The following is a 26,995-nucleotide window of genomic DNA, read 5'->3' as shown; positions in this document are numbered from 1 at the left end:
ACTAACTTTAAGCATCAGCTGTCAGAGCAGCTTACGAATCACTACACCTGTACACAGCCCATCTGTAAATAGCCCACCAAACTACCTCATCCCCATATTGTTATTTATTTTTGCTCTTTTGCACCCCAGTATCTCTACTTGCACATCATCATCTGCACATCTATCACTCCAGTGTTAATGCTAAATTGTAATTATTTCGCCACTATGGCCTATTTATTGCCTTACCTCCCTAATCTTACTACATTTGCACACACTGTATATAGATTTTTCTATTGTGTTATTGACTGTACGTTTGTTTTATCCCATGTGTAACTAGGTGTTGTTTTTGTCGCACTGCTTTGCTTTATCTTGGCCAGGTCGCAGTTGTAAATGAGAACTTGTTCTCAACTGGCATACCTAGTTAAATAAAGGTAAAATAAAATAAATATGGTGACCACTTATCGGTTTCCGGGTCACGGAGAAGAGGAGGACGGAGGAGTCTAGGGGAGGACGGACCTTTGCCCAATTGAGTGAAGGCCATAATCTTCAGTTTAATTTTGTATTGATGCTTGGGTGTCAGTTTGGAAATCTATTTGAACTTTCCTTCTTTTTGAAACAAGAAGTATATTTATCATGTTCTGGGGTGTATTCATTATTGCACACCATAGCAAAATGTTTTGCAATGAAAATGAGTTTCTTTTATGTCCCCTTTCGTTTCGGCCTGTTAATTTCAGTTTGGTTCCTAGTAAATACACCCCCAGTTTAGATCAGTGAAAAAACAAAGCGCATGAAATGTTGGTTTAAATATTTTTTTTTTGTGTTACATAAGCACACTGAGTCAGTCACACAATATAAGCTCATTGTCACTTGTATGACTTTGCCACAGTGGGTAGGGGAACATTGGAACTGTGTAATCTAAGCACTGGGTGACCATAACCATGTTCTGATCGGTAAATTACGGTGATGATGTTACGGCTTAGAAACTCAGCTCCAAAACATTACATCAACAGTCATCTACAAGACACACTGCATTAGCCCCATAACAGACTGCCTCTAATCTGATATGCTAAACCATTTAGTGCGGCTAGCAGAAGAGTATAGCCCTAATGTACCAAGGAGAGATCATGGCATGGCCATATGTGTCTGCATCACTCTGTGCACCACAGTGTTAAAATAGTGTGTAAAACTGTAACACGAGCAAATCGGGTTCAATTCCTATGCCGGCTATGAGGCTTTCAAAGGGATTTCATCTCCACCACAGAATCAGATTAAATCCAGTCAGGGATTAGGGACAGGGAACAGGCCAGGGATTGACAAGGAGCTGAGTGGGTTTATATTGTGGAAGTGTGTGTGCGGGGTGGTGGGGATCTGTTGGTGTGTGTGTATGACGTAGTGTGTGTAAAGCCATCTGTAACTCACATGGTGACAAAAACCAAGTTGACAGAAGTGCCTCTACAACAACCATCTTTGTCTTCTGGCATGGTGGACTGCTGCCTGTTTGGCATTCTCTCAATCTTTCACTGCCTTTCGGTCTCTCTCTCTCTCACTCTCACTCACAGTCACACACACTCACAGGACCACCAATAAATACAGGTACAGTAAAAATAAAAGGGCAGGTTTCTTTGACGTCATCACAGATTCTCACCATACTCCCTCTGCTTACCGCTCTCATTGAGGTGGGACCAACAATTACAACCTTCTTCCTTCCCAAGCTAGCAAGCAAACTAAACTAACCACTACCCCTAGTCTCAGGGCCCCTCCTTTCAGCTTTGTTTCCGCACCAGCAGCACTCTGTCCCTGTCAAAATGCTAATCAGCCTAGCATATTCACAGGCATGGTGCTAGCTGGCTCAGTTGAATTAAGCTAGCTTCCCTGCAATTCTACCCATAGAATGATAAGTAGCAGGTTCCGGGAAAATATAATAATGCAGCCATGGCAGACAGTCTGCATGGTCTCTACAGTACACACAGGGTGCAGCTGCCTCTCCCTTCTCCTCATTAATATTGAGGGTTTGAGCCTTGGAGGAGGGAGGTGTGGACAAAGGGAGAGGGGGAGAAGGAGGAGGAGAGAGAGGGATGATGATTCCGCAGGCAGGCTGTAGAGAGCGAGCGAGCAACGCACAGGCTCTCTCTCTCCAGTAAGGTTGAGGCTGAGGTTGCGTATTGTTTGGAAAACAACGTGCAGCTGCTGCCAGCGGAGAGAGATAAGCAAGGGGGCTGTGGGCTACTGGAGGAGAACGGACAGACAGAACAGCACCGGCCATTGTCTTTTTTTTTCTTTCTTTCTCTCTGTTTCTTTTCTCTCCAGTCTCTGGAATGACTGTGATTGCTGTTGGTTGGCCAGTGTTGGGATTTGCAGAGGAAGGTGGCGTATTGCAGATCTGCCTTGCCTAGGAGGGACTGTCTCTCTGTTTCTAAGCCATATTACAGGAGGCACAGTTACTGCAGGTAATCTATCGTTCTATCTATCCTTCTCTACCTCCACCTCCCCCCTCCATCTCCCTCCCTCATATGTAACCATGGTCTTGTCTTCCATCTCTTCGTCCTCTCATCCTCTCCTTCTCTCCCTCCCCCTCCTGTTTTTCACCCTAAGAAGCACTGATGACATATACAGTCAGTGCTTGGTGTCCATTTTTATTATAGCAGTATGCCTGCCGAACACGCATTGATTTTTGTTATATCAATGCAAAAGATGCTGTGTAAATTATATGCCGGTATGAATGTTGGAATAAAGTAGCTTTCAATTTTGTTATACTGTATCTTAGCCAAAACCATCTTCTTCCACAATGGGACTGACAAGGATGTTCTCATGAAGCCAATGGTGGTAAAAGATGTAAACATATTCATGTTCACCCCAGGAGAGGCTTCGGTAGGCAGCCACACAGCCATATGAATATGAATAGCAAAGGACATGGGTTTGTATTGTTCTGAGATAAATGCAACCATATGATCCACCCATCACTGTTGCAATTTAATTGAAATCACCCAAATATGTTTAAAAAAATCAACAATATAAAAAATGGGCTTGATTTATTTTATTAAATTATGGCAATAGATTTGGCATAGCAACAAATATTGATTTGTTGTCCAGTCAGTGGGCTGGCAGTTATTTTTTTCCAGTATAATATGGGGACAGCCATTTATTCCTCTTTGTAACTTTTTGGGCGACCTGACCCAATTCATATAGAAATGTGAGTTATAAATCTAAGAAGTGGTAGATTCATTCAATGTGCTCTATTTCTATGCATCCTGTTCTTAAGTTTCGTTTTTGCGTCTTTTACTTTCGGTTTTGTACACCAGCTTCAAACAGCTAAAAATACAATATTTTTGGTTCTGGAAAAAATATTTCACAGCGGTCTAGATTGTACAATGATTCTCTACACTACACTTGCTTGTTTTGTTACATCAACTGAAATTAGGCAAACTATTATTATTTTTTGCAACCAGGAAATGGCGGAGCAATTTCTGCATAGTGTATCTTTAAATTACCTCTGATGAGGTTCTATGATTGGTTGTTTTTGGTGTTTTTGGCCTCTGGCAGGGAGCGAAACAGTGGGAGGGTAACACAGCCATACACCTGGGTCCATTGGTTAAGGTGAAGGTCAAACGTCACACACATGAGTGCATACACTCATGCACATACAGTACATTCACATACACAAACACACACACATCCATATTGTCACTCTCAGCCTGCTGTCATGATTTCACTTGTTTACCAGAACAAAAGGATGTTCTCCTGTTTTCAGTATTTTCTTTGTATCCACCTGCAAGATGTCCATTAGCATATGGTCTAGGAACAAACAAAGGCTAAAAGCTTCTTATGTAGCCATAAAAAGCTGCAAATATCTTTAACAACATGACTAAAATGACATTGACACTTCATTTTAGTTGCCTAATAATTAATTTGAAGGAACAATAATACACATGCAATGTGCCAGAGCGCATGTCACATTGCCATACATGCATTGTGTGTTTTCAAATGCCAGTTGTCAGTCACATAATGGAGACGGGATGATTCATCGTCGTCTCTGTTGGAAGGGATTGTGGGACTTGTAGTCATTTCCTGGACTGTGCATTTCATGTCAATTAGACATGATCAGCGCCCATTTTTTACAAAGCATCTCAGAGGAGGAGTGCTGAGGATCAGATCCCCTCTGTCCATATAATCTCATTCATTATGATATAAAAGGCCAAACTGATCCTATATCAGCACTCATACTCTGGGATGCTATATGAATACAAACCCAGAGGCTTCTCTGCAGAAAATAAGGGCGGGTATGACGGAAATAAGAGACAAACAGAGAGAGAGGAGAGGCTGAAGAATAATATCTGGCTTTTGATGAAGCGGCACTTTGCTGAGTAATGTGATGGAGACAGAGGAAGACGCTTACACAAGCTTGTTTTAAATTGGTTTCTCTCCACTCCACTCCCTGGATACAGGCGAAGATCCAGGAAAAGCGTTAGTACATCTAGCCCTCACTCTTGTAATTGCACTGCGTCAGAACTTGGACTCAAACACAACTTTTATCCAACAGTTCTTGCTTCATTATCTATTATCTACAAGAATCCATTATATACAGGAATCAATAGTTCTTGGCAATTTCATACAGATCACTCTGTACTTTCCAGAATAGTTATTAAGAACAAGAATTACATACAGAGTAATTCACCATTGGGGATGACTGATTTATTATTGCAACAGTCAGTGGTGTAAATTACTTAAGTAGTAGTTTAAAGTATTTTTACTTAAGTAGTTTTTTGGGGTATCTGTACTTTACTTTACTACTTATATTTTTGACAACTTTTACTTCATCACATTCCTAATGAAAATAATGTACTTTTTACTCCTTACATTTTCCCTGACTCCCAAAAGTACTAGATACATTTTGAATCAAATAAAATTGTATTGGTCACACACACATGGTTAGTAGATGTTAATTAATGCGAGTGTAGCGAAATGCTTGTGCTTCTAGTTCCGAAAATGCAGTAATATCTAACAAGCAATCTAACAAATTCACAACATCTACCTTATACACACAAATGTAAAGGGATGAATAAGAATATGTACATATAAATATATGGATGAGCGATGGCCGTGCGGGATAGGCAAGATGCAGTAGATGGTATAGAATACAGTATATACATATGAGATGAGTAATGTAGGATATGTAAACATTATTAACGTGGCGTTATTTAAAGTGACTAGTGATACCTTTATTAAGTCAATTTATTAAAGTGGCCAGAGATGTGAGTCTGTATGTTGGCAGCAGCCTCTCTATGTTTGTTTTTTATTTAATTTATTTTTATTTCACCTTTATTTAACCAGGTAGGCTAGTTCAGAACAAGTTCTCATTTGCAACTGCGACCTGGCTAAGATAAAGCAAAGCAGTTCGACACATACAACAACACAGATATAGCCTGACAGTGATATAGCCTGACAGGATGCTCTCGATTGTGCATCTGTAAAAGTTTGTGAGTATTTTAGGTGACAAGCCACATTTCTTTAACCTCCTGAAGTTGAAGAGGCGCTGTTGCGCCTTCTTCACCACGCTCTCTGTGTGGGTGGACCATTTCAGTTTGTCTGTGATGTGTACGCCGAGGAACTTAAAACTTTCCACCTTCTCCACTACTGTCCCGTTGATGTGGATAGGGGGGTGCTTCCTCTGCTGTTTCCTGAAGTCCACGATCATCTCCTTTGTTTTGTTGACGTTGAGTGAGAGGTTATTTTCTTGACACCACACTCCCAGGGCCCTCACCTCCTCCCTGTAGGCTGTCTCGTTGTTGTTGGTAATCAAGCCTATCACTGTAGTGTCGTCTGCAAACTTGATGATTGAGTTAGAAGTGTGCATGGCCACGCAGTCATGGATGAACAGGGAGTACAGGAGAGGGCTGAGAACGCACCCTTGTGGGGCCCCAGTGTTGAGGATCAGCAGGGTGGATATGTTGTTTCCAGCTGGTCTGTGCATGCTCTGAGAATGCGGCTAGGGATGCCGTCTGGGCCGGCAGCCTTGTGAGGGTTAACACGTTTAAATGTTTTACTCACATTGGCTACGGAGAAGGAGAGCCCGCAGGCTTTGGTAGCGGGCCGTGTCAGTGGCACTGTATTGTCCTCAAAGCGAGCAAAGAATTTGTTTAAAATGTCTGGGAACAAGGCGTCGATGTCCGCGACGGGGCTGGTTTTCTTTTTGTAATCCGTGATTGATTGTAGACATAGGTCTCGTGTTTGAGCCATTGAATTGCGACTCTACTTTGTCTCTATACTGACGTTTTGCTTGTTTGATTGCCTTGTGGAGGGAATAGCTGCACTGTTTGTATTCGGTCATGTTCCCAGTGGCCTTGCCATGATTAAAAGCGGTGGTTCGCGCATTCAGCTTTGTGCGAATGCTGCCGTCAATCCACGGTTTCTGGTTAGGAAAGGTTTAAATAGTCACAGTGAGTACGACATCTCCAATACACTTGCTAATAAACTCGCTCACCGAGTCAGCGAATACATCAATATTATTGTCTGAGGCTATCCGGAACATATCCCAGTCCACCTGATCGAAGCAATCTTGAAGCGTGGAATCCTATTGGTCAGACCAGCGTTGGATAGACCTAAGCACGGGCGTTTCCTGTTTTAGTTTCTGTCTATAGGCTGGGAGCAACAAAATGGAGTCATGGTCAGATTTGACGAAGGCAGGGCGGGAGGGCTTTGTATGCATCACGGAATCCAGAATGCAACCAGCTCGTGTCGCGCATTCGATATACTGATAGAATTTAGGAAGTCTTGTTCTCAGGTTAGCTTTGTTAAAATCCCTTAGCTACAATAAATGCAGCCTCAGGATGTATGCTTAGCAGGACAGGAAAATTGTCTAATTCACACACTTATCAAGAGAACATCCCTGGTCATCCCTACTGCCTCTGATTTGGCAGACTCACTAAACAAATGCTTCATTTGTAAATGATGGCTAAGTGTTTAAGTGTGCCCCTGGCTATCCGTACATTTAAAAAACAATAAAATCATGCTGTCTGGTTTGCTTAATATAAGGAATTTTAGATTATTTATACTTGTACTTTTACATTTGGTACTTATTTGGTACGTATATTTTAGCGATTACATTTACTTTTTATACTTAAGTACATTTTAAACCAAATACTTTTAGACTTTTACTTAAGTAGTATTTTACTGGGTGACTTTCACTTTTACTTGAGTCATTTTCTATTATGGTATCTTTACTTTGTATGACAATTGGGTACTTTTTCCACCACTGGCTACAGTATATATATATACGTTTTTAGGATTTGTGCTAAATTTGGTAAGTGTCCGACTTGAACAATGTTCACCAAGTTTGATGGTGCTTAGTACCATTTTGTTGTGACACAGAATTTGCCACAGAGATAAATCTATAATTAGCACATTATCAAAATGTAGGGCTAGCTAAGCTATTTCTTTTGTTGAGTGTCGAGACAAGTTAGAAAACATAATGGGTGGCCACAGTATTGTCTTTATAATGACTGTCTGTCCCTGAATCCCTTTCCTCATCAATTAAATCCCACCAGTATTGCTGGTACCATTTTGTCTTCCTGTGGGACTGGTTCTTTCCTCTTTTTTGGGAGGGACTTTGCCATTATAGAGTTGCTGCCACATAAATGTCAAACTGAAATTACTCAAGATACCTGAGATGCCATAAAAATATATTATGTGTAAATTTAGCATGTAATCAAGTATTTTTACTCTAGCCCAGCACCTGATTCAACTAATCACCAAGCCTTTGTTTTTTTTAATCACATGTGCGAGTGCTGATGTAGCAGATACCCGAATTAGCATCACTACTGCCTTCCTGAGACCTGAAATACTGGTGCCTGGGCTGGGACCCAGACATGCTTTGTCTTTTCTGGGTCACTGGTGTTTAATGTGTACCTCTTTGGGATGGATGACAAAACCCTGATCTAATGACGTGAATTGAAAAAAGCAGCCCCCTGTAAAGTCCATGTTTTCTAATTTCCCTTCCTTCCCTCTCTTAGGGCTCCTTTCTCTGTCGTTGACTTGTGACTGGAAACACCCACCATGGAGGCTCCCCTTGTGTGCCTGGATGAGGAGTTTGAAGACCTCCGGCCCTGCCGGGTAGAGGACATGGATCGGGCTGTGCCCCTCAGCCGACCCCCCTACAGCACCATCCCCCTGGCCCCAATGGCCCCCCTGGCTCCCATCACCCGCGAGGACTTCTCCGAACTGGAGAACTTCTCGGAGATGATGAGCTTCAAGTCCATGGAGGACCTGGTCAATGAGTTTGACGAGAAGCTGAATGTCTGTTTCCACAACTACAACACCAAGACGGAGGGCCTGGCCCCTGTGCGCAACCAGTCCCACACCGAGGAGGACGAGGAGCGGCTGCAGGATGAGGAGTGAGTGTCGGCCACCACCTTTGTGTTTTTGAAGCTTAAGTCTGACTTCAGCATAAAGAGTATGTGCTTTTGAGATACGAGCTAAAGATACAAATGGTGTATCACGGGGGAGTGATTATTTTTTTCTTGAGCTGCTTGCCTTTTGGGTTGTACAATGCACCCCTGTATTATTTTTGATAACATGGCACATCCATTGCAGCAATCTTCTGAGCAAAGCATTAGTCAATGCTTGCTTGTTTAGGTAGTACATCATGTCTGATGATGTCTTCCTCTTCTGTCTTCAAATTGCATACTTTTGTGGCTATACAGTCCCATTCGTAAGGCACACCATTTACTGCAATCAGAGCATGTAAATTCTGGGTTTGGTGTGAAACGAGCAGCTATGAACACTACACCTATGCATTCATAGCAGTTCAGATAGAATCCCACAAGGCATCACAGCTATCAGTTAAACAGAGCATTGGCTGATACTACAGTGAGCTCAGAAAGTATTGGGACAGTGACACATTTTTTGTTGTTTTGGTTCTGTACTACAACACTTTTGGGTTTGAAATGATACAATGACTATGCGGTTAGAGTGCAGACTTAATTTGAGGGTATTTTCATCCATATCGGGTGAACCATTTAGAAATTACAGCACATTTTGTACATAGTCCCCGAATTTTACGAGACCAAAAGTAATGGTACAAATTCACTTATGTGTATTAAAGTAGTCAAAAGATTAGTATTTGTTCCCATATTCCTAGCACACAATCATTACATCAAGGTTGTCACTCTACAAACTTGTTGGATGCATTTGCTGTTTGTTTTGGTTGTGTTTCAGATTTCAGAATTTTGTGCCACTAGAAATTAGTGGTAAATAATACACTGCTCAAAAAAATAAAGGGAACACTTAAACAACACAATGTAACTCCAAGTCAATCACACTTCTGTGAAATCAAACTGTCCACTTAGGAAGCAACACTGATTGACAATAAATGTCACATGCTGTTGTGCAAATGGAATAGACAACAGGTGGAAATTATAGGCAATTAGCAAGACACCCCCAATAAAGGAGTGGTTCTGCAGGTGGGGACCGCAGACCACTTCTCAGTTCCTATGCTTCCTGGCTGATGTTTTGATCACTTTTGAATGCTGGCGGTGCTTTCACTGTAGTGGTAGCATGAGACGGAGTCTACAACCCACACAAGTGGCTCAGGTAGTGCAGCTCATCCAGGATGGCACATCAATGCGAGCTGTGGCAAGAAGGTTTGCTGTGTCTGTCAGCGTAGTGTCCAGAGCATGGAGGCGCTACCAGGAGACAGGCTAGTACATCAGGAGACGTGGAGGAGGCCATAGGAGGGCAACAACCCAGCAGCAGGACCGTTACCTCTGCCTTTGTGCAAGGAGGAGCAGGAGAAGCACTGCCAGAGCCCTGCAAAATGACCTCCAGCAGGCCACAAATGTGCATGTGTCTGCTCAAACGTTCTGAAACAGACTCCATGAGGGTGGTATGAGGGCCCGACGTCCACAGGTGGGGGTTGTGCTTACAGCCCAACACCGTGCAGGACGTTTGGCATTTGCCAGAGATCACCAAGATTGGCAAATTCGCCACTGGTGCCCCGTGCTCTTCACAGATGAAAGCAGGTTCACACAGAGCACGTGACAGACGTGACAGCGTCTGGAGACGCCGTGGAGAACGTTCTGCTGCCTGCAACATCCTCCAGCATGACCGGTTTGGCGGTGGGTCAGTCATGGTGTGGGGTGGCATTTCTTTGGGGGGCCGCACAGCCCTCCATGTGCTCGCCAGAGGTAGCCTGACTGCCATTAGGTACCGAGATGAGATCCTCAGACCCCTTGTGAGACCATATGCTGGTGCGGTTGGCCCTGGGTTCCTCCTAATGCAAGACAATGCTAGACCTCATGTGGCTGGAGTGTGTCAGCAGTTCCTGCAAGAGGAAGGCATTGATGCTATGGACTGGCCCGCCCGTTCCCCAGACCTGAATCCAATTGAGCACATCTGGGACATCATGTCTCACTCCATCCACCAACGCCACGTTGCACCACAGACTGTCCAGGAGTTGGCGGATGCTTTAGTCCAGGTCTGGGAGGAGATCCCTCAGGAGACCATCCGCCACCTCATCAGGAGCATGCCCAGGCGTTGTAGGGAGGTCATGCAGGCACGCGGAGGCCACACACACTACTGAGCCTCATTTTGACTTGTTTTAAGGACATTACATCAAAGTTGGATCAGCCTGTAGTGTGGTTTTCCACTTTAATTTTGAGTGTGACTCCAAATCCAGACCTCCATGGGTTGATAAATTGGATTTCCATTGATTATTTTTGTGTGATTTTGTTGTCAGCACATTCAACTATGTAAAGAAAAAAGTATTTAATAAGATTATTTCTTTCATTCAGATCTAGGATGTGTTGTTTAAGTTTTCCCTTTATTTTTTTGAGCAGTATACATTAATGTGAATTCTACCATGATTATGGATAGTCCTGAATGAATCGTGAATAATGATGAGTGAGAAAGTTAGACGCACAAATCTCTCACCATTACAGTAATAGAGGAGGTTATCATTTTTTGTGGGGGTATGATATATGAGTGTCTAACTTTCTCACTCATCATTATTCACAATTCATTCAGGACTATCCATAATCATGGTAGAATTCACATGAATGTAGAAGTGTTTAGGAACATATGTTATTCTTATTTACAATAAAAATGATTCCAAATTACACAATACATTATTTACCATTAATTTGTATGGGACACAAAATTATTTATTATCAAGTTTTATAGAGTCACATACGTGATACAGTCATTGCGTGCTAAGAATATGGAACCAAATACTTAACTTTTGACTACTTTAATACACATATAAGTGAATTTCTCCCAATACCTTTGGTCGCCTAAAATGGGAAGACTATGTACAAACAGTGCTGTAATTTCTAAAGGGTTCAACCAATATGGATGAAAATACCCTCAAATTAAAGTGGAGAGTCTGCACCTCAACCTCATAGTCTTTGTGTCATTTCAAATCCAGTGTGTCACCAATACCTTCGGAGCTCACTGTATGTCATTATTTAACATTGCTCAAACAATACCACTGCATATCTCATGACCCAACTCTCAGATCCTATGATGACCAACGGTGAAGCTGTTACTCAGCCTACCTCACAGTGACCAAATCGCCCACCAGCAAAATCCACAACGCAACCCAGCAGTCCACAGTCGGGATAGGCCTTGAATTATTCAATGTATTTTTGTACTCTCTTGTTCCTCTGTTGGTCTGTCTACTGCCTCTACCAGCAGGCAACCAGAACTCCCATTTGCCAACAGCCTCTGAAGAGAAAACGCAGACAGTCTCACATTGGGTGGAAATAAACCCTCTTGCTAAGAATAGCTTTGTTGTATGTGACCTTGGCTATGCCTATTGATTCATATTCAGAAATCATTATGATATAATATTACAATGGCATACAAAGATGCATGTTTGGGATGCTATTGTTAGCATGTGGGTGTACCTGAATGATGTTTTGCTTATCTATTCTACAGTACACCACAGAGTTAGAAACCGCATCTTATGATGTTTCTGATTTGAATGTTTTGAAATTGGTTCCCCCATCACTATCCATGTAGTGACGCAAGGAACATGGACACATTTATCTGTTGTAAGCTTGATAGATCCTTTATGTTATGCGACACAGTTGGTGGAATGATTGGTTAAATCTAAGTTCCAGATTAACTAAAGGTTTGCAAAATATATGGGACGGTGCTGTACCAGTTAGTTCCTGTTTGGCAGATGGAGAGGTGTGTGTGTGTGTGTGTGTGTGTGTGTGTGTGTGTGTGTGTGTGTGTGTGTGTGTGTGTGTGTGTGTGTGTGTGTGTGTGTGTGTGTGTGTGTGTGTGTGTGTGTGTGTGTGTGTTGTGGACAACACAACAGGCATGACCTGTGAGGTCATGAGTCCCGATGAATGGCTGCTTGTTTCCTGTTTGGCGCATGGCTGGGCAGTGCCACTAAGAGGAGGGTAGGGTGTGGGTGCCATGCCAAGCTGGGTGGAAAACAAAGAAAGCGGAAACAAAGGGAGAGTTCTACTCTGGTCATTTTCACAATGCTGCAGCCTTGATTGGACCGAGGTGCTTATAGTTCGAGGAGGACCTGCACAATGCTGTAAGGGGCTGTTTTTATCTATACTTCTTCACATTGGACACCTTTAAAAAATTTGTAAACTGTGGGCTTGTCTTTAATTGTTAGTTAACAGTGTGCATTGCAGCCTGGAGTGCAATACGGAGGATTATGATGTGCATTTTGGTGTTATTTATTATGTTGGCAAGTTGAGGGACAGAATTGGGAACAAAGCACAATTATGTCATGTGAACATCTCCTCCTCTGAATTCACTGTCTGCAAATGGTCAAAGGAACACTAATAGAAGGAAATGGCTGCAGATATACAATTGATCATTTCTATCAAATATGACTTGGGTAGAGGAGGGTCATCTAGAGAGGAAGAGAAGGATGGTCCTCTTATGTAATCCATCCTCCTCCTCAAATCTTTAAATCACAAACCGGCACTGGATTTGGGATTAGGCTGCTGTGCCAAACAAAAAGCCTATTTCCAAATAGTTTCAGCCTTGAGGACTGATAGTGTATTGTGCTTTGTTGTGAATGTCCTGATCATTCCAGCGTTGGTGGCTGTGTGTTTGTCTTGTGTTGCAGTGTATGAGATGACCTGTTACAATGTTGGTGGTTGTGTGTTTGCATCTGTTTTTTTTGTTTGTTGCATTTTTACTGTGTACTTCTGTTGTGTTGCAGTGACTGAATGTGTGTTTGTGTTGTCCATGTTTCAGTGTGTGGGATGCTCTGACGGATAACTACGTCCCTTCCTCTGTCTCCAGCTGGGACGACCCCAACTCAGAGGGATTCAACGGCAACCTCTCCGATCAGGAGGTAATACTTTCTAATATACTTCATTATAATTTAAGGTCATGGGAAGAATCATCTTTCTCTCCCTTCTCACCTGGAAAGACCTGAAACATTTTGAGACAAGAGTTTGAAAGGCTATCTTGGAATTGCATTTTTCTTTAAGACTTTTAGGCTTATTTGAATGGATTTCAGAACAATTGGATTTCAGATTTGTATTATCAATTGGATTCTAGTGCAAGGAATGGTCTTTTCTGCTCAAAACCTCACCTCTTTCATGTATGACTGACTAGTGTGTTCTGTAGGGAGGCAATGTGGGAGGACGTGCTGTAACTGAGCAACGTCTTAGAAAGAATGCTAGCTAGAGTGTGCTGGCTGGCTGACTGGCTGGCTGGCTGGATGTCATTCATGCCTTGTGGTTGTGGCGCTGACGTCACCTGACCTGACACCAAAAATCAAGGCTGAGCTGCCTTGACTGCCTGCTACTCAGTATCAGTCAACCACCCTCCTCCTCCTACACCCTTTCGCCCTCTCCTCCCCTAATCTGCTCTCACGTGCAACTGCAGGCACTCAAAGAGTCAGGGCCAAGGCTCAGGGCTGGGTCAGGGCCAATACGCAGACACACAGTCTCCAGCAGAAGCTATAAGAGACTCTACAGACAGTGAAAAAGCAGTCCATCAGCATTTAGTCTTCTATGCCCCCGGTTTAGTTTATTGCTGATTGATATCCTTGCCGGGATTAACTTGGTTGAGGCCAATGGCATAAGAACAATGAGCATCAAAAGCAATATTTTTTTTAGAGGGAAGTAGAAAATAAACAGTCAATAGATAGAATTATGGCAATTTGAATGCGACTAAGCACAACCCAAACACTTTCAAGATGGCTTCCATACTCGAGGGGCTTAAATGGTATTTTCAGATGAAGAGCAGAGAAGGGAATGATGAGGTCAAATTTGGGGAATGTTCATTAGCTCCCCAAACGCCAGTGCTAATATGCTAAAGCTAAATTCAAAATGGGTGAATGGCTTTTCTGTAATCTTATTTTTTGAATGCTAAGATGCTAACGCTAACACCAGTGGGGGTAAACCTTGTTTCCATGGTTTCTATTTCTAATACTAAGAAGTTAAGATTCCACTAATGTGGCTGAAGGGGTTTCCATGGTTTCATTCGTTCTCTCTCGCATTCTCCAGATTCATGAAAAAGAGGAGGAGGAGATGAACGAGAAGAACGACAATGCCAATTGCCTAAGTGAGGAGCCTCTTATCACTGCTGATCAGGTGACTAAAGACACACGTACTTTCTGTTATACAAACAACTTGGTAGTACTTCCAGTTACAGTGCCTTCAGAAAGTATTGGCACCCCTTGACTTTTTTCACATTTTGTTGTGTTACAGTCTGGCCTTCACACAATATCCCATAATGTTCAAGTGGAATATTGTTTTTAACAAATTATTATAAATGTATAAAAAATTAAACACTATATTGTAAAAATCTGCTTAACTAGTCACATACGTTTCATGGACTCGCTCTGTGTGCATTAATAGTGTTTAACATTATTTTTGAATGACTACTTCATCTCTGTACCCCACACATACAAATATCTGTAAGGTCTCTCAGCTGAGCAGTGAATTTCAAACACAGATTTAACCACAAAGACCAGGGAGGTTTTACAATGCCTCGCAAAGGAGGACACCTATTGGTAGATGGGTAAAATAACAAAAAGCAGACATTGAATATCCCTTTGAGCATGGTGAAGTTATTAATTACATTTTGGATGGTGTATCAATACACCCAGTCACTGCAAAGATACAGGCCTAACTCAGTTGCCAGAGAGGAAGGAAACCACTCAGGGATTTCACCATGAGGCCAATGGTGACTTTAAAACAGTTAGAGTTTAATGGCTGTGATAGGAGAAAACTGAGGATGAATCAACAACATTGTAGTTACTCCACAATACTAACCTAAATGACAGAGTGAAAAGAAGGAAGCCTGTACAGAATACAAATATTCCAAAACATGCATCTGGTTTGCAATAAGGCACTAAAGTAAAACTGCAAAAATATGGCAAAGAAATTACATTTATGTCCTGAGTACAAAGCGTTATGTTTGGGGCAAATCTAACACAACACATCACTGAGTACCACTCTTCATATTTTCAAGCATGGTGGTGGCTGCTTCATGTTAGGGGTACGCTTGTCATCTTCATTTTTTGGGGGGCTAAAAAGAAACAGAATAGAGCTAAGCATAGGCAAAATCCTAGAGGAAAACCTGGTTCAGTCTGCTTTCCAACAGACACTGGCTGCAAATTCACCTTTCAGCAGGACAATAACCTAAAACACAATGCCAAATCTACACTGGATATGCTTACCAAGACAACATTGAATGTTCCTGAGTAGCCTAGTTACAGTTTTGACATAAATCGGTTTGGAATTCTATGGCAAGATTTGAAAATGGCTGTCTAGCAATGATCAACAATCAACTTGACAGACCTTAAAGAATTATTTAAATAGTAAATGTGAAACTATGGTACAATCCAGGTGTGCAAATCTCTTAGAGACTTCCCCAGAAAGACTCACAGATGTAATCACTGCTAAAGGTGATTCTAATATGTATTGACTCAGGTGTGTGAATACTTACGTAAATGAGATATTTCCATATTTCATTTTCAATAAATTTGCTTACATTTCTAAAAAACATTGTTTTCATTACGGTGTATTGTGTGTAGATGGGTGAGAGAAAACATATATTTAATCAATGTTGAATTCAGGCTGTAACACAACAAAATGTGGAATAAGTCAAGGGATATGAATACTTTCTGAAGGGACTGTATGTATATTCCTAGCTTATTTAGACAGTTAAAAAAATATATACGAAAGCAGAATACATTAAAGCCCCATATAATAACAGTGGTTAAAAAAGCCAAGGCGAAAAGTATTGCAAGACTATACTCTATATATTCAAAAGTACGTGGACACCCCTTCAAATTAGTGGATTCGGCTATTTCAGCCACACCCGTTGCTGACAAATCGAGCACACAGCCATGCAATCTCCATAGACAAACATTGGCAGTAGAATGGCTTTACTGAAGAGCTGAGTGACTTTCAACGTGGCACCGTCATAGGATGCCACCTTTCCAACAAGTCAGTTCGTCAAATTTCTGCTCTGCTAGAACTGCCCTGGTCAACTGTAAGTGCTGTTATTGTGAAGTGGAAACATCTAGGAGCAACAATGGTTCAGCCGCGAAGTGGTAGGCCACACAAGCTCACAGAACGGGACCACTGAACGGGACCACGGGAGTGCTGAAGCGTGTAGCGCGTAAAAAATGTCTGTCCTCTATTGCAACACTCATTACTGAGTTCCAACCTGCCTCTGGAAGCAACGTCAGCACAATAACTTTTCGCCGGGAGCTTCAAGAAATTAGTTTCCATGGCCGAGCAGCCACACACAAACCTAAAATTAACATGCGCAATGCCAAGCGTTGGCTGGAGTGGTGTAAATCTCACTGCCATTGGACTCTGGTGCAGTGGAAACACGTTCTCTGGATTGATGAGTCATGCTTCAACATCTGGCAGTCTGACGGACGAATCTGGGTTTGGCGGATACCAGAAGAACGCTACCTGCCCCAATGCATAGTGCCAACTGTAAAGTTTGGTGGAGAAGGAATAATGGTCTGTGGTTGTTTTTCATGGTTCGGGCTAGGCCCCTTAGTTCCAGTGAAGGGAAGTCTTAATGCTACACCATTCAATGACATTCTAGACGATTCTGTGCTTCCAATTTTGTGGCAACAGTTTGGGGAAGGCCCTTTCCTGTTTCAGCATGACAATGCCCCTGTGCACAATGCGAGGTTGATACAGAAATGGTTTGTCAAGATCGATATGGAAGAACTTGACTGGCCTGTGCAGAGCCCTGACCTCAACCCCATCAAACACCTTTGGGATAAATTGAAACACCGACTGCGAACCAGGTGTAATCTCCCAACATCAGTGCCCGACCTCACTAATGCTATTGTGTCTGAATCGAAGCAAATAACCGTAGCAATGTTCCAACATCTAGTGGAAAGCCTTCCCAGAAGAGTAGAGGCTGTTATAGCAGCAAAAGGGGTCCAAATCCATATTAATGCGAATGATTTTGGAATTAGATGTTTGACTAGCAGGTGTCCACATACTTTTGGTCATGTAGTGTATGTCAAGTAGCTCCATTCTGCATTACCTCATGGACTACTGCACATGAATAATGAATGCCTGAAGACCATGAATGTTTACCTTTTGGTGATGCATAGATTCTTTAAGTGCTATTTGTGAAAGTGTATGTATTCATCTACCTTCCCTCAATCCCTTCCTCGATCACTCTCTCTCCAAGGTCATTGAGGAGATAGTTGAGATGATGGAGAACTCTCCGGACCCTGGTGAGACCGAGGAGGAGGACGAGGAAGAGAGTGGACACTCCTCATCCAAGTCCAGCCCATCCCTTCTGGAGGAGATTAGACAGCTGTCCCAGGCCTCCAATAACAACATGCCCTCCTATGAAGGTAAGTGTACAGAAACTAATGTTGCCTGAAGGGTTAAACACCAAGTCACATAAACCAAGGAGTTGGATAAACAGAAGCGAGTGCCAATTTAAGCAATTCAACATCCAATTAACATTGTCATTGGAGACACCTTTTCCCAAAATCAATTTCCTGTCCATACAATACTGTGTACAAATAAAGTGACCTTTGATCTCATAGTGGTTAAGTATGTGCTCATATAGCAGAGCTGGCTCTATGAGCATTGATTGTGAAATAAATAACCTTGCAAGAGACATATGTAAACTTGTTTGAGTTCATGCCTAGGCTTTAGCTCAGCAGGCTATTGCACTGCTTGTAGGACTTTGATTGTGTGAGGGGTCATAGATCAGACAATATGGAAGTGTTGTCAGTTTACCTGAGTAAACATCTGGATATTTCATCAGTCTTCAGCTTCTATGGTGAATGTAATGCAAAAAGGATAAATAACTGGATAAAGCTGCAGCAGGCATTTTTTTTATATGAGTCTCATCGTTTCAGAGGGCCAAGGCACGCACTCAATATGGTTCCCTGTGGAAAGACATATGGTGTGACCATGTGGCTCCCCTGCATGAGAGACACGTTTCCTGCTTAGTGTGTGTGTGTGTTTATGGAAGCACATTTGGGTATATGTCTGTGAATCCATATGTCTGTGTGTAGATGCACTGCATGTGTTTGAGTATTTCTTTGTATTTGGAATTGGGTGTGTCATCTTAAATATGTTTTACGCAAAGTCGGTTTACTTCCAAAAATATAAGTAATATTAGACAGCATTTACAGTCACAGAAACAGTCAAAGGCTAGTAACTCTACTCAGAATTTAATATCAAGGTAATGAAAAATGTAAATGGATGATGTACAAGTGATATCATCCCACTTATGTCATCTATCCCTATATTGTATGTACTGTATACAGCAGGACTATTTAATTCCTGCCCCTTGAGGCCTGAAGTGGTACTTGGCCAATATTCATAAAGTATCTCAAAGAAGGAGTGATGATCTAGGATCCATATTGCCTTTAAAAAAATTCAAAAATAATTCACCAAGTACTGTGCATTCGGAAAGTATTCAGACGCCTTCACTTTTTTCCACATTGTGCTACGTTACAGTGTTATTCTAAAATTGATTTTAAAAAATCTACACACAATACCCCATAATGACAAAGCAAAAACAGGTTTTTATAAATTTGTGCAAATTTATAAAAATAAAAAAACAGAAATATTACATACGTATTCAGACCCTTTACTCAGTACTTTGTTGAAGCACATTTTAGTCATTTAGCAGACGCTCTTATCCAGAGCGACTTACAGTAGTGAGTGCATACATTTCATGCATTTTTTTTTTGTACTGGCCCCCCGTGGGAATCGAACCCACAACCCTGGTGATGCACACACCATGCTGGCGTTGCAAACACCATGCTCTACCAACTGAGCCACAGGGAAGGCTTTGGCAGCGATTACAGCCTTTAGTCTTCTTGGGTATGATGCTACAAGCTTGGCACACCTGTATTTGGGGAGTTTCTCCAATTCTTCTCTGCAGATCCACTCAAACTCTTTCAGGTTGGATGGGGATCGTTGCTGCACACCTATTTTCAGGTCTCTCCAGAGATGTTCGATCGGGTTCAAGTCCGGGCTGTGACTGGGCCACTCAAGGACATTCAGAGACTTGTCCTGAATCCACTCTTACGTTGTCTTGGCTGTGTGCTTAGGGTCGTTGTCCTGTTCACCCCAGTCTGAGGTCCTGAGCGCTCTGGAGCAGGTTTTCATCAAGGATCTCTCTGCACTTTGCTTCGTTCATCTTTCCCTCGATCCTGACAAGTCTCCCAGTCCCTGCCACTGATAAACATCCCAACAGCATGACGCTGCCACCAACATGCTCACCGTAGGGATGGTATTGGCCAGGTGATGAGCAGTGCCAGGTTTCCTCCAGACGTGATGCTTGGCATTCAGGCCAAAGAGTTCAATCTTGGTTTCATCAGACCGGAAACTCTTGTTTCTCATGGTCTGAGAGTCCTTTAGGTGCTTTTTGGCAATCTCCAAGCGGCCTGCCTTTTACTAAGGAGTGGCTTCCGTCTGGCCACTACCATAAAGGCCTGATTGGTGGAGTGCTGCAGAGATGGTTGGCTTTCTGGAAGGTTCTCCCATCTCCACAGAGGAGCTCTGAAGATCTGTCAGAGTGACCATCGGGTTCTTGGTCACCTCCCTGACCAAGGCCCTTCTCCCCGATTGCTCAGTTTGGCCAGGCGGCCAGGTCTAGGAAGAGTCTTGGTGGTTCCAAACTTCTTCCATTTAAGAATGATGAAGGCCACTGTGTTCTTGCGGACATTCAATGCTGCAGATATGTTTTGGTACCCTTCCCAAGATCTGTGCCTCGACACAATTCTGCCTCGGAGGTCCAAGGACAATTCCTTCAACCTCATAGCTTGGTTTTTGTTTTGAAATGCACTGTCAACTGTGGGACCTTATATCGATAGGTGTGCACCTTTCCAAATCATGTCCAATCATTTGAATTTACCACAGGTGGACTCTAAGTTGTAGAAACATCTCCAGGATGATCGTATGGAAACAGGATGCACCTGAGCTCAATTTCGAGTCTCATAGCAAAGGGTCTGAATACTTTTGTAAATAAGGTATTTATGCTTTTTTAATATATGTGAAAAAATGTCTATGGTCATTATGGGGTATTTGTGTGTAGATTGATGATACATTTTTTTTATTTAATCCATTTTAGAATAAGACAAAATGTGGAAAAAGTGAAGGGGTCTGAATAGTTTCCGAATGCACTATGGTATATTTTCACAACGCTTAGTACAAAACTCAAAACCGATAATCAAAAAGGCAGTTGTTTCAAAACTCTAAGCATATGTTTAATTAACTAAGTACAACATACACAATCATAAAGTCACTTTTTCACCAAACTTAATCATTGTTTTATCTAGAAATACATGTTTCACATGGCTCATGTTCATATGAAGTTATTGCTTTTCACAATACAGTGCTCACATTATTTTTGACATAATTGTCTTCTCATTTGTTAAAATACATTTTACTCTTACTTAATTGATAACAACTTAACCGTTTAGTAAACCTATAGGTTTTAAACTGGTTTGTCTACTACAGGTCTACTGCAGAGAACTACATAATGAACATGTATGTTTGTAAAGTATAAAACTTGATATACTGTAATGTACTATAATTTTGATTTGACTTTACAGTAAGTTTTAGAGATGTACTGTATGTAACAAATGCATCCCCTAAATAGCTAAAAAGATGAAGCTGCTGGGGTCTTTTTAATGGGGGATTTTCACACTCCTTTACAAAAATTGCATTGGCCAATACAGTACTGTAATATCGTAATATATGCCATTTAATATACATGGGAATAGAACCCATAACTCTGGTGTTGCTAGTGCCATGCTCTTACTAACTAAGCCACAAAGGACCACTACAATACATAAGTACAATACAATACTGTAAAATACAATACATTATGAAAATACAAGTCAAAGGTGTATGATTGTATCACCATGAGTGTACCATCCTCCTTCAGGCTATAAATGAGGCATGCAATGACATCAATCCAGACCTATGTCAGCCTTGGATTTGTCATGCCAAATGTTTTTTCCCCAGGTGCATGAACAATGAAGACCTTTGCTGTGATGTCGATGAGAACTTACCAACTGTTCAAGACAGGCTTGATGCAAACTAGTTCCTGCTAAACATTGTTTCTTTCTTTCATTCATTTCATTTGATTACAGTACACCTACAGTGTAATTATATCTGAACAATACATGTATTTTTTGCATCAATGATTGTGGAATATTTCTTCAATAATTCCAACTTTAATCACACATGGGATACAGATTATGGAAATGTGAGTTTCAGTAAATTTTGATGGGTAGTGCAGGTGTATTGCCTAATGTGAAAACAATGTTATGTACTGTAATTTACAGTACTGTATCATACAACATTCAAAGTTTTGAAACCTGTATCTTGCATTTTTTTTGCTATTGGTTTAACAGTTGTTTTTTTATAACTACTGTTCATGCAGAAAATACTCTCATTATGTTTTGGTGATTAAATCGATTTTCGCTTGCTGTTTCACAGTAAACATATATTTTTGATCAATGGTTGTGTGGTGAAAGATGTCTCCAAACCAAATGAATGCACAATTAAAGGTTTTGAATATAAGACTTACAAGTGTTACCAGTTCGGAGAATTGTACTAAGAGTTTAGAAAAATCACCACATACAGTACTTGTGAAAATAGCACCAAAGTGATTGAAAAGAAAACTGTGATTTCTGATCTTTCTGATCTTAAATCAGCACTCCTACTCCTATCAGCACTCCAGCACTCCTGCTTTATGAATACGGGACCAGGTTTTATTTTTTACCTTGAAGTTTGTCATTGTTTGGCCAGAGAGTTCACTTCGTCCTGATGCGCCAGGTCTGAGTCAATCCCTGATAATAATGATAACCAGCAATGCTTTGGCCCTCGAGGGAAGCAATTTGATATCCCTTGTACAGTATATAATATTATGAATATTGAATCTCGGTTCACCTCTATGTACAGTTAGCCTGGTCCCAGATCTGTTAGTGACAACGACTGTAGGAGTTGGCTATACAGGACAAACAGATCTGGGCTCCAGGCAAAGCTATAGTAGCTCCATACCAGACCATGCCTCTCTCTCTCCAGGCCTAAGTCTGATGCCCAGCTCAGCCCTGGTGGAGCTGCTGTGCCGGGTGGAGTCGGCCATCATGGAGTACTCCGAGGAGCTGGTCACCCAGCTGGCGCGCCGTGACGAGCTGGAGTTTGAGAAGGAGGTGAAGAACACGTTCATCACGGCCCTCATGGATGTGCAGAACCGCCAGAAGGAGCAACGGGACACGGGCAAGCGCCGGCGCCGGAGCGATAAGGGCCTGAGTCTGCAGGGTAACGCGGTAACCACGACCGTGGTTGGTGGTACTACTACTACAACCAATGCCCCGACGGACTCCAAGCCCGCCTCTATGCCTATGAAGGTAAGCACTGAGGGAGGGAGATACATGAGCGGGGGGGTATGTTTGTATGGGAAATGGTATTAGTGTATAGGCTGATGATGGTGGTGTGTGTGTGTCTGTCTGTCTGTCTGTCTGTCTGTCTGTCTGTCTGTCTGTCTCTCGTCTGTCTCGCATCTTCTGTGTCTGTCTGTCTGGTCTCCTGTCTGACACACACACACACACACACACACACACACACACACACACACACACACACACACACACACACACACACACACACACACACACACACACACACACACACACACACACACACACACACACACACACACACACACACACACACACACACAAGCATGAGTGTGTGTGTGTTAATGTCCATACGGATGCATTTCCAAGCCAGACAGCGCTCTTTCCCTCTCTCTGCCTCACACATCGTCATGGATAATGGACATAGAGGCCATTAGGCCCTAACTAACTGCACAATAATTTTTTTTGTTATTATAAACTGCACTTACGGGAAGAAAAACCAACAGAGTACTCACAGAGGAATTGGCCATAGGTTCTTATACAGTAAAAGCATAGACCAGCCTGTCCATATCCAGGAACAAATTAACAACACTTAACAGCCCCTCTTTACTCATAGCAAAGGACACGCTTGTGTTTACCTGTCCAATACCATGGTTGTTTTATCTGTTTAGTAATGACAATGTAGGAATGGAGTCAATTACTGTAGCCCTGATCATGATGTACAACCAGTCTATATACAATTGACGTGGTAATGTCTGATTGTAATGTCACAAGCATTCATAACGGCTCCTTTTAAATTAACAGCCTTTATAAATGCTGTTAGGTTACATGCATTATAAAACACACTATTATGCATACTATATTCATAAAAGCTCCTCATAAGCTTTATAAATGCATAGATAACTGATAACTGCATTTAGAATGCATCACAAGACAGCTGTCTCATAGAAAGTGTTACTGTGTTGTGGTGACAGAGGGTCGTTGTCACTCACAGCTGGTGATTGTCTGTGTTCCAGCGTTTTAGCATGGAGGGCCTCTCCAACATCCTGCAGACGGGCATCAGACAGACATTTGGCAGCACAGGGACGGACAAACAGGTGAGACACTTAAGCATTTACAGCTCCTAGCCACCAAGTATGTTCAATGTGTTAACTCTACAATGATTCAACACTGCTACGTCGCTTCCCTAACTGTCTCTCTTTGTCTTCGTTGTTCAGTATCTAAACACGGTAATTCCATATGAGAAGAAAGCAACTCCTCCAACTGTGGACGACCTTCAGATGATCACCAATAGTAAGTAGGCGGGATAATGTAATTGAATGCTAAGCTAATGGGTCGTTTTCCTAGTTTGGGTTAGCTGATCATACAACCACATCCCCAAATGTTCAACTCCGTTTACATTTTCATTGGATAGACACACAAATTGACCCTCAAAATGTTGTTTTGCTCAGTTAGCCCGGCACAAACATCATTTTCAATTTGATTAGTCTCTGTCCCACATAACAGCTATACAAGTAGCATAGCTCAGAAATGTGCCAATGCCCAGTACTACACTCAGTGCTAAGAACCGCCTTGTTTTGATTTTCTCCCCACAGTTCTTTACGCCATGAAGGAGGACAGTGAGAAGGTGCCTACACTGCTAACTGACTACATATTAAAAGGTAACTAATGCTTGATTAGGTTTAGAAACACTTAACATTACATATGTATTACTCCAAGTGTAAGGGAATAACTAATTGAATACAATTATATTATCCAAGTAAAGATAACAAAAGTGGAAAGTAGAGTATCCACTTACTAGTCTGATACATGGTACCTAAAGGGGCTATTCCACTGCTATAATAGTTAAGTGAAGCCTGTTCCGATGGGAAACTCAAGTGTTTGCATATCGAATGTTTCATAGAATCAGCTGAGATTGCACCAATTGGATTCAAACAACACGTCCTACCCTAATATGGCTATTTAAATTGACCAGATCTGCACACACATCATCTGCTGCTGCATTGCGGCTCCACTATAATAATATAAATATATGCCATTTTTAGCAGCCGCTTTTATCCAAAGTGACTTAGTCAAGCATGGATACATTTTACGTATGAGTGGTCCCAGGAATCAAACCCACTACCCTGGCATTTCCTGTGCCATGCTATACCAAAGGACCAAGCTAAGCTGTATGCTTGGCATGTCTTTGCTGCTTAATGTTGCTGCTGCAACTATTGTTGCCACCTGCCATGCGTTGTCTGTTTTCTGCTAGCCTACCACCACCCCAGCCTCCACCCGTTTGGTTTTGTTACCATCAGGGGCATTGGAATATCTCTCTCACTGCCTGTAGTTTATTATAATGGTAATGGGTTGTCTTCTATTTTCTAATAAATGGTTAGATTAATGTGAATTTCCTGTCTGAACTTATTTAATTTGAAATGTGCCTGTAAGAAAAAAAAGGCTCATTATAATGTTTTTTAGCTAATTTGATTAGCACAGTTGACGAAGACTAGGCGATGACATTATGATGATAATTATTATAACGATGATTGAAGTATTCCTAATTATCAATCTATTTTTCTTCTCCAGTGCTGTGTCCTACTTAAAGAATTCAAGCCATGGGCTGCTCTCTGACGGAGACTTCGGAGAGGGCTCTCCAATCTGGTAACCCTCCACCCCTCCTCCAGTCCAAGCTGCATGAGCTCCCCCCTGTTTCATAATCAGCCATGGATCATTACCATCTAAATCATTGTACCTAACTCATGTAATAAAACTACTGCCTTTTGCTGAGCTCACCTTGTCCTTCCTGCACACTAAGATCCGTCCAGAGCCAAAATGGCAGCCGCCTGAATACTAGTGTATGGGGCCACTGTACCCCCGTTGAAGAACTGACTTACTGATCTCTTTTCAGAGCATGATAAGCTAATACTGACCACACAGTTATACAGGGATTCGTTTTTAGTTTTATTTTCTATTTTTTACAGAGATTATTTGATATCAGATATTCACATGGCTATGTTTTACTTCACTGTACCTCAGGCCTAAAAGGGGTTTGGTTCTTATGCCATTTTGTCTGTCTACCCATATGTCACCTTGTACAGATTATTGAGGATTGATGGGTTCAACTTAAATGTAGGAAATCTGGACTGAACATTTCTCTCATTATTCGAGGACAATAACCTGTAAACTTAACAAATTTGAATAAAAAAGCCATTTACCTTTTCTGCCATGCTAGTACTGTAGCTTAATATTACGGGTGCAGTATATTTGAATGTTTTTGTTATTTCAACCAATAATGTTTGAATATTCAGTGCTCTTCAGACTTTTGATAATTTCTTTTTACTGTGATCTTATATTTCATATAGGCCATCATGTACTGTTGTTTTGTTTATTTTATACTTTTATTTAATGAATAATCAGAGTATGTGTCACCCCATTCTGTCACATGGAGTTTTATCATTGAGTTTTCATTGTCACTGATGACATGGGCTCATTTGAATACGGTATAGGCCTACTTATTTATGAATTCCTGTGAGCCACGTAGGAGAATACTACATTGCTAATCGCAAGTTCAAATAAACATGCTACCCTAAAACTGTGTGCCAGATGTGTTTTTTTGTCCCTTCTCTCTGCTGACTGAATCAAGGCAACACAACCCACTGGGAACAACCTCAACGTTGTTTTAACATAATTCGTCAACGTATTGTGACATGGAATCTACGTGGAAAAGACATTGGATTTGAAAAAAGTAATCAACATAAATGGTTGTTTTAAGGGTGAAATCTCAACCACAGGACTAGGTCGACATGGTAACTAAATTTCAACATCGAGAAACCTTGTTAAAAATATGTTGAACTTGTATCTTTAAAACAACATCAGATCTTCAATGTTATATCCACTATCAGAAAGTGTGGGCAGCACTTCCTACTGGAGAATTGAACTATCTACAGCTCCCCTTTGGTCTACCATCCAGGGTTTTAACCAAGTCCAGCGCTGTTTAGCTATGATATTTTGAAAAGAAGGTTGACGATATCCGATCCTCGTTTGCTAAGTCAAACGACACCGCTGGTCCTGCTCACACTGCCCTACCCTGTGCTTTGACCTCTTTCTCCCCTCTCTCTCCAGATGAAATCTCGCGTCTTGTGACGGCCGGCCGCCCAACAACCTGCC

General features: G+C 41.8%; 1 protein-coding gene across 2 annotated transcripts; it reads left to right on the top strand.

The window, feature by feature from the left end:
• The first annotated feature begins 2,053 nt into the window (after positions 1–2,053).
• Positions 2,054–26,420, top strand: fez1 (fasciculation and elongation protein zeta 1 (zygin I)). 2 transcript variants are annotated; one of them, XM_045692184.1, is made up of 10 exons: positions 2,054–2,426; positions 7,986–8,366; positions 13,249–13,300; positions 14,463–14,549; positions 17,632–17,800; positions 22,509–22,834; positions 23,860–23,940; positions 24,061–24,136; positions 24,439–24,504; positions 25,415–26,420. In XM_045692184.1, exons 2-10 carry the CDS (start codon positions 8,029–8,031, stop codon positions 25,429–25,431), a joined length of 1,212 nt encoding a protein of 403 aa, XP_045548140.1. In that variant the 5' UTR covers positions 2,054–2,426; positions 7,986–8,028; the 3' UTR covers positions 25,432–26,420.
• Positions 26,421–26,995: the final 575 nt, after the last annotated feature.

Source organism: Salmo salar, chromosome ssa13 (assembly GCF_905237065.1).
Source record: "Salmo salar chromosome ssa13, Ssal_v3.1, whole genome shotgun sequence".
NCBI lineage: Eukaryota > Metazoa > Chordata > Actinopteri > Salmoniformes > Salmonidae > Salmo > Salmo salar.
This window is presented reverse-complemented; position numbering and strand designations above follow the sequence as displayed.

Excerpts from the sequence above, each read along its gene's own strand:
- fez1 (XM_045692184.1), top strand. The coding sequence starts at position 8,029 with ATGGAGGCTCCCCTTGTGTGCCTGGATGAGGAGTTTGAAGACCTCCGG. Across the intron at positions 13,301-14,462 it reads GCAACCTCTCCGATCAGGAG|ATTCATGAAAAAGAGGAGGA; the intron begins GTAATACTTTCT and ends CGCATTCTCCAG. Across the intron at positions 14,550-17,631 it reads CTCTTATCACTGCTGATCAG|GTCATTGAGGAGATAGTTGA; the intron begins GTGACTAAAGAC and ends TCTCTCTCCAAG.